The sequence below is a fragment of the Abrus precatorius genome, unplaced genomic scaffold (genome assembly GCF_003935025.1).
Source record: "Abrus precatorius isolate BTA unplaced genomic scaffold, Abrus_2018 Scaffold8, whole genome shotgun sequence".
NCBI lineage: Eukaryota > Viridiplantae > Streptophyta > Magnoliopsida > Fabales > Fabaceae > Abrus > Abrus precatorius.
In genome coordinates, this window is record NW_020874428.1 from 7,067,053 (window position 1) to 7,074,055 (window position 7,003).

The following is a 7,003-nucleotide window of genomic DNA, read 5'->3' on the forward strand; positions in this document are numbered from 1 at the left end:
GTGGTGAAAATTCCAACGAAAAGCGAAGATTTTTTTATGGTCCAGTTGGAATTTTTCTCAAAACGTTTGCACATGGAGATTGAAAGTGGAAGTGGAAGTGCCACGATATTTAGTCCATCTCACCTAACTTTTCTACTCTAAATAGTGGCAGAATAGCGTGGCCATATCATCAAGAAATACGCAAATTGCATATTTAAGGAAAATTTCATCACAAATTATCGACCTAAATAAAACCGCTTACGTTCACTAAGAAAAAAGAAATTTTATGAAAGATATGATATTATGAAGCATTGATGAAAATAAAAGAAATATAAATTCATGATATATCTAGCAATCATCATATTTCAATTTGATCCCTATATTTATTGTTTTTGATTCATTGTTCATACTAGACTGACTACACACAACTATGAAATTATATGAAGATGAGGATATCTTAACCTGTAGCTATTACTTGTAAAGAATAATGAAATGTAAAGGTAACATAGGCAAGTCAAAGTCATCTATTGTCCACAGTAGCAATTATTTTACGAAGGACATTCCAAAGTAATTAGAGATAAGTAAAGGCTTCTGGAAGCACTTGAATAGGAACCCCATGTGTTCTCACACGTTAGGACAGTGACGCTTTTTCCTCTATTGTTAAACTGTTGCTGATTTTCTTACCTTATTCTTTTTTCATTTTATATTTGGTTTATTGTTAAAGTGTCGTTTGTTTTTGTTTTTACTTGAAAATGTTTCACACATGTTGCACACGTCACACTCATTCTCTTCTCTCCTCACTCTCACCAAGGTCTTTTGGGTGGCTGTGAATTAGACTCTTAATGTGAAGAGGTTGTTCCATGTCTCCCAAAACACACGCTGGCATACAATGAAATGAACGCAAAGCTCAGGCTTAAAGGTTCTTTTCTGATGTATCAGTGTTTATATTTATGTTAGGTTCCTTTTATGGATGGATCTGTTGTAGTAAAGAGAGAAAGCTCCTTCTCCATAATTCTTTTTTGTTTGTGTAATTTATGTGATTCTTGAGACTCTATATTACTTTATCCTCTCTCTATGAGCCTTCTGCTTTGTTAATTGTTCTCTGTTTTTCTTCATGTTTTGGTTCTTAGAGATATAGAAAGTGGTTGTGAAAAACACAAGTTCAGGAATCTTCAGTTGCCATGTTTCATCGCTGGAACAATTCTCCTAAACAAGATCATGAAAGCAACGAGCTTTATGCTGAGTCCAAGGTAAGTTGTTTTTGTTTGATGATGTTGTGTGTTATTACCTGTTAAGTATGCATCTTGGTGCTGATTCTGTATGTCGAAAATTCTACAACAGATTAAAGAGCTTAAGGGTGAAATTGGACCCTTATCAGGACGTAGCTTGATGTATTGCACTGATGCTTGTTTGAGGAGATATTTGGAAGCTCGAAACTGGAATGTAGATAAGTCCAAGAAGATGTTGGAGGAGTCACTCAGGTGGAGATCAACCTTTAAGCCTGAGGAAATTCGCTGGGTATGCAGTGTTTTTGGTTCTCATTGTTCATGATTTTTGGGGCATAGATTGTAGATATGATCTGAAATACTGTGAGTTGATGTCATTTGGCAGCATGAGGTTGCAATGGAAGGAGAGACAGGGAAATTGTATAGAGCAAGTTTTCATGATAGACAAGGAAGGACTGTTCTTATTTTGAGACCTGGAATGCAGGTATTATAATGGTTTGATTTGGAGATGTTTGGTATAACTATAATTTTCTAGAGCTTGATGGGTATAGAAATTGAAATATTTGATGTGTTGTAGAACACTGCTTCAATAGAGAATCAGATTCGGCATCTTGTGTATCTTTTGGAAAATGCCATGCTTAACCTTCCACCGGGTCAAGAACAAATGGCATGGTTAATAGACTTCACTGGGTGGTCATTGACCAATAATGTGCCCATTAAATCAGCTAGAGAGACCATCAACATTCTGCAGAATCATTATCCTGAGAGGCTTGGCATAGCATTCCTTTACAACCCACCTAGAGTATTTGAAGCTTTTTGGAAGGTTTGCTGACCTTGTTCTCTGAATTGGCGTTATAAAATTATTCATAGTATTATATCTTTTCATGCTTCAATAGCCACTACTATTGATTTTATTAAATAGAAAATGCTAACAATACTGTATTCAATAGCGACTTCGATAAATAGCTCAAGAAATAAAAAATAGAAATATTTTATTGAAAAAACATAAAAATACACTTCTATGATTGTTAATGCATCCCAATATGATTCTCAATATAAAACATACTATTTATTGATTCCTTAACCAGTATCCTTATTAAATTTCATGCGTTGTTGGGAATATAATAATGATTCCATTTAAGTACTGAAGTTAAAACTTATATGCTTCAATTTCTGCAGATAGTCAAGTACTTCTTGGATAACAAAACATTTCAGAAGGTGAAGTTTGTCTACCCCAAAAATAAAGATAGCGTGGAGCTCATGAAGTCTTATTTTGATGAGGAGAATCTTCCCAAAGAACTAGGTGGAAAAAGCATAATGACTTATAACCATGAGGAGTTCTCCCGATTAATGGTTCAGGATGATTTGAAATGTGCTGCCTTTTGGGGATCTGATGACAAGCTCTCAAACCACATTGGGAATGGGCATTCTGCAGTAGAGTTAGCTCCAGGGCCAGTTTGCAATGAAACCCCAACAACATGAGGCGTGTTAATATAGTGTAGAATATATGAATATTAATCGTTGTATACCCTTTGGCTCCGGGCAAGCTAGGACTAAGGGCATCCCCAGTTTGGTTAATGACTGCTGAGAGGGGTTTATTATATACATTTATCCTTAATTTAGTGCTTCACAATTCCATCCTGATATGCTACACTTGTTCCAAAGCTGGCAGACATGTAGTTCAAGCAGAGGGGCTAGTGAAAACATGACAATGGCAATATTGTTTTTTCAAAAGATTACCTCTTCAAATATAAAAACTACCATGCCAAAACATTTGACCATCTACATGTAAACATCTCCATGAAAACGCATTTGCGGAGTATACCATCACAATAATCAGGTTAGATATTATAGTCTTTCGAGATTTTAATTTTTTTTAGTCTTAAAAGGACACTTTTGTTTTTGTTAATATAAAATGAGACTTAAATGAATGATTTTGTACAAAGTTAAGGATTAACGATTGAATCTTAAAATTTAAAATATCTGATCCATATAATCTCGACAACTAAGTTAAGGATTTAGTCCACTTTTGTATGCTACTTACAACCTACGTTATCAACCACACAATCACAATGAATGTGATCCGATGAGAATGACAATTTGGGTTTGAGCATCTATACCATCGTTGGAAACAAGAACATTTCTTTAAGGCTTATGAAGGGGGAAAAGAGTATATTAAAGAAGAAAAAAACATACCATTGATAGTTGCCTTTAAATTATGGAGCACATAAAATTCAAACTCAGAAGGGGTTATATGAACCTCCTTTTAAAATTACGAGTAGTTGCTTGGTATGAACGTACTAACAAGCTAACCCCTATACCAACTCCTACACAGATGCCAAGTCCAATTCCAACACCAACTCTTACCCCAGCATTGAACCATGATAATTCACCATCTTCCCCATCTACATATCCTGTTCTTTGCCAATACATGTTGTAATTCTCTTCTTGTTCTGATTTGAAGCTTCTGTAGTCAGCAACCTATAAAGCAAAATAAAAGGATTAATAAAGGGACTGTAACAGGAAGTTTAGCAAAAAACCAAGTCATAGAAACTCCAGCATTTTCATAAAGCAGCATGGTCATAACATGAAAATTTATCAAGTGCAAGGAAATTCAACTGCCATAATTTATTATTATTAGTTATGAAATTGAATGTGCAAGACTAGGACAAATTAGCTGCAAATAATTCACATGGCACAGACAAATGTTTTACGTGATAAAAAAAACTGTCTAAATTGAATTCTGACTATATATCCAAAGAAAATCCAGGTATAGAGCAATGCATAAATTACTTGGAAGTATATATAGCAAAAAAGACGAACCCATTAATGAAAAATCAAGCTCTTAATGTAGATACTCAATTAATGCGTTAGTATCATAAAAGAAGGGGTAGATTGAATATGCAAGACTATGACAAAGTAAGGACAAATGATTCACATGGCACAAATAAATGTCTGTCTTGATCAAAAGATATGTTTAAATCGAACTCTGACTATTCAACCAGGTATAGAGTAATGCATAACTAATTACTTGGAAGTAAATCTTGCTAATGGAAAATCAAGCTCTTAAAGCAGATACTCAGAATAATTGCGTTTGTTTCATAAAAAAAGGGATAGATTGAATGTTCCCAGAGTAATTTGACTAGTCATTTTGTCAAAATCCAATCTAGGAATTCACGCCTAGTTGTGCAGTGCCTTTTGAGGTTAGAAAAGGATGGCATAGAAGTTAAATTGTAGTTATTCTTGAAAATGACATTGTTCATTCAGCCAACTTATCTGGAAGTAAACTTATGGCATGTTTGAAGTATGCATCAAATCCACTCAGACGTGAATATATTCAAACGCTACAAGTTATAACTTTCGCGTTCAAACGTGGTTAGATGTGATTTTATTAGTTTTCCAAACTCACACTTGGTAATCCTCCACACTAAAACCGCAGGTCATGAATCACTTTGAACTTCAATTGATATTATTTATGTTTCACATTTCAGAAAGATTATATTTAACAGAGATTGAGACAAATAAAAGGGATAAAACTTGGGCTATCAAATACGCATATCATGGCCTCACATTTTGTGTATTTTTCCAAATGAACTGCATATAAGTAACCAAATTTGGATTATGCAGTTATATCATACACAAACCAAGCCCATATAGTTCCAAGCTAACATACAGATGAACAGACTCTACCTACAAGTGCAGGTCCACTACCAATTGTCCTTTAGGACAGAAGCTGTTAAGAAGGGACATTGATTAATACCAAACAGAAAATAAGGTCAATCCCTAGGTCCCCGTAAATAATAAAAAAATATTGTGTTGTGACTTGTGCCTGCCCATACTACAATGACACTTATAGGATTAGGATATTATTCAGAAGTTGGGACCAATCTTATGAAAATTGAAACGGTAGTAGACATAGAGGGACCAAAACAAAGACAACTTTAATATAAATTTGTATTATCCAGAAAAGGAAATATAACCATTTATGTGAAATTTCAGTATAATCCAGGGATATTGCCACATTTTAGTCCAAGAACATAGTTTGTCAAATGAAAACTTAATACAGTTTAATGATAACAATAACAAAGTTTAGTGAAAACTTCACACAGAATTTGTATCATCCAGGAAATTTACCACACTTAATGAAGTCTTAGTCCAAGAACCAAATCCAAAAGACAAGAGCATAAGAACATCATGCCAAAAAACCATCCATTTTTTTACCTGCAAATGAAGTCCATGATCAGATACATCTTTCTGGCACTCAGTTGTTTCATATTCTGGAATGGCATCCAATGTGCATTTTCTATTATTCTTCTTCCGGCAATTAAGCTGCAGTGTCTTTGTTAAGATAATTGGTGTTCCTGAGAAGCAACCAGCAACATAAACCTCAATTTCAGGACAAGGTGATTCATGGACAGAACCATGTTTTCCCTTGAAGAAGCCACACCCAGGTGCCATTTCTGTTTGACAACTCATACTCCATCTCTTCACATTACTTCTGGATTCTCCAACAAAACCATTGCTATTAGACATCTCCAGAACCCCAGAGAGAATGCAATGTTCTTTATCATAAACCTCGAACTTCATGCTCCCAGTCAAACGTATACTATCAGTGTTCACAAAGGTTGCTTCCTCAGATTTCTTATCCACTCTGTCCCTTCGAAGCACTGAAGACTCTCCATCATAGTAAATGCTGCTTCTAACACCATTCACCTCCAAAAGGGTATCAGGACTTAGAGGAATATGATTGAGAGAGAGAAACTCTGGGGTGGATTCATCCACCTGAATGCCAATCACTCTCACATAAAACACTCTTAGATCAAACCATGGTGATGATATTTTTCTGCAGGGTTTATAAGGTGAATATTTAATGATCTGAAGGCTTTTATTACCAGCTTCTTCATTGCATGATGCCTCATAAGACCCTTCCATGTTCATATCCACTCACTCAATCACTCAAATTCTCTATGGCATAGATTGAGAGCATCTTTAGAAATTCAACCACCCAAGTCTACATCAAATTGCCAACTCAAACCTGCTCCAAAATCAATAAAACACTGGGAATTCTTAGATTATTGAATCATTAAATCTTATAAACAAAGGTCACAAACTATAAATCAAAATTGAGAAAAACATGGGAAAAAAAAAAGGAAAGATGAAAGAGAACTTGAGTGAAGGTGGAAATCATAAGTCACGAGGAAAAAAACACAGCAACTCCTGAATTACAACGAAAAAGGAACACAGAAGTGATGAAGTATGAAACTAAAGAGCATTTAGATCTTGTAACTATAGCAAATAAATAACAGACACGTCACACTTGTTACTTGGAGCCAAAATCTCGGGTGTGTTGCAGGAAGATGCATGACCACAAACAAATTCAAATCCCTTTATTTCCGCAAATAAACTATAACCACGAAAAGTTTTCATCCACAATCTTAGATTATGATGCATACCATTTCGTTAACACAAACCACCCAAGTTTGTATGCAATCAAATTCTAACACCAAAGTACCTTTCAGATCGCTATGCACATGACAAGCATCCACCTTCAGATACAACACATCAGTGTCCTGCCCCGTGGTTGTGGCAGGCTTGCAATAATAACAACCTTATGTTCTTTAGAAAGCATATATTATATAATTATATTAGTACAATCCCAAAAATAGATAATGAAAGTATATGCTTGTAGGATCATTTTTACGTCAAAAACAAATCATATTTTAATAATATTATATTGGGTTTGTCTTTATCTTAAGCTGATATTAATAAATTCAATTGAAGGTATTATTCAAAATACG

General features: G+C 34.7%; 2 protein-coding genes across 5 annotated transcripts; one reads left to right on the plus strand and one right to left on the minus strand.

Moving 5' to 3' along the window:
• The first annotated feature begins 782 nt into the window (after positions 1–782).
• LOC113847293 (phosphatidylinositol transfer protein 3) lies at positions 783–2,933 on the plus strand. The gene is made up of 6 exons (XM_027476296.1): positions 783–898; positions 1,110–1,229; positions 1,321–1,497; positions 1,591–1,689; positions 1,783–2,028; positions 2,385–2,933. The coding sequence occupies exons 2-6, from the start codon at positions 1,161–1,163 to the stop codon at positions 2,685–2,687; spliced, it is 894 nt and encodes a 297-aa protein (XP_027332097.1). The 5' UTR covers positions 783–898; positions 1,110–1,160; the 3' UTR covers positions 2,688–2,933.
• Positions 2,934–3,175: 242 nt separating this feature from the next.
• LOC113847143 (uncharacterized protein At1g01500) lies at positions 3,176–6,767 on the minus strand. 4 transcript variants are annotated; one of them, XM_027476042.1, is made up of 3 exons: positions 6,373–6,545; positions 5,427–6,240; positions 3,176–3,686 (listed from the first exon to the last, which is right to left on the minus strand). In XM_027476042.1, exons 2-3 carry the CDS (start codon positions 6,141–6,143, stop codon positions 3,456–3,458), a joined length of 948 nt encoding a protein of 315 aa, XP_027331843.1. In that variant the 5' UTR covers positions 6,144–6,240; positions 6,373–6,545; the 3' UTR covers positions 3,176–3,455. The 4 variants fall into 4 exon arrangements, with proteins under 4 accessions (XP_027331843.1, XP_027331845.1, XP_027331841.1 ...); XM_027476044.1 differs by lacking the exon at positions 6,373–6,545 and adding an exon at positions 6,718–6,767 and having other exon boundaries at positions 3,194–3,686; XM_027476040.1 differs by having other exon boundaries at positions 3,194–3,686; positions 5,427–6,243; positions 6,373–6,510.
• Positions 6,768–7,003: the final 236 nt, after the last annotated feature.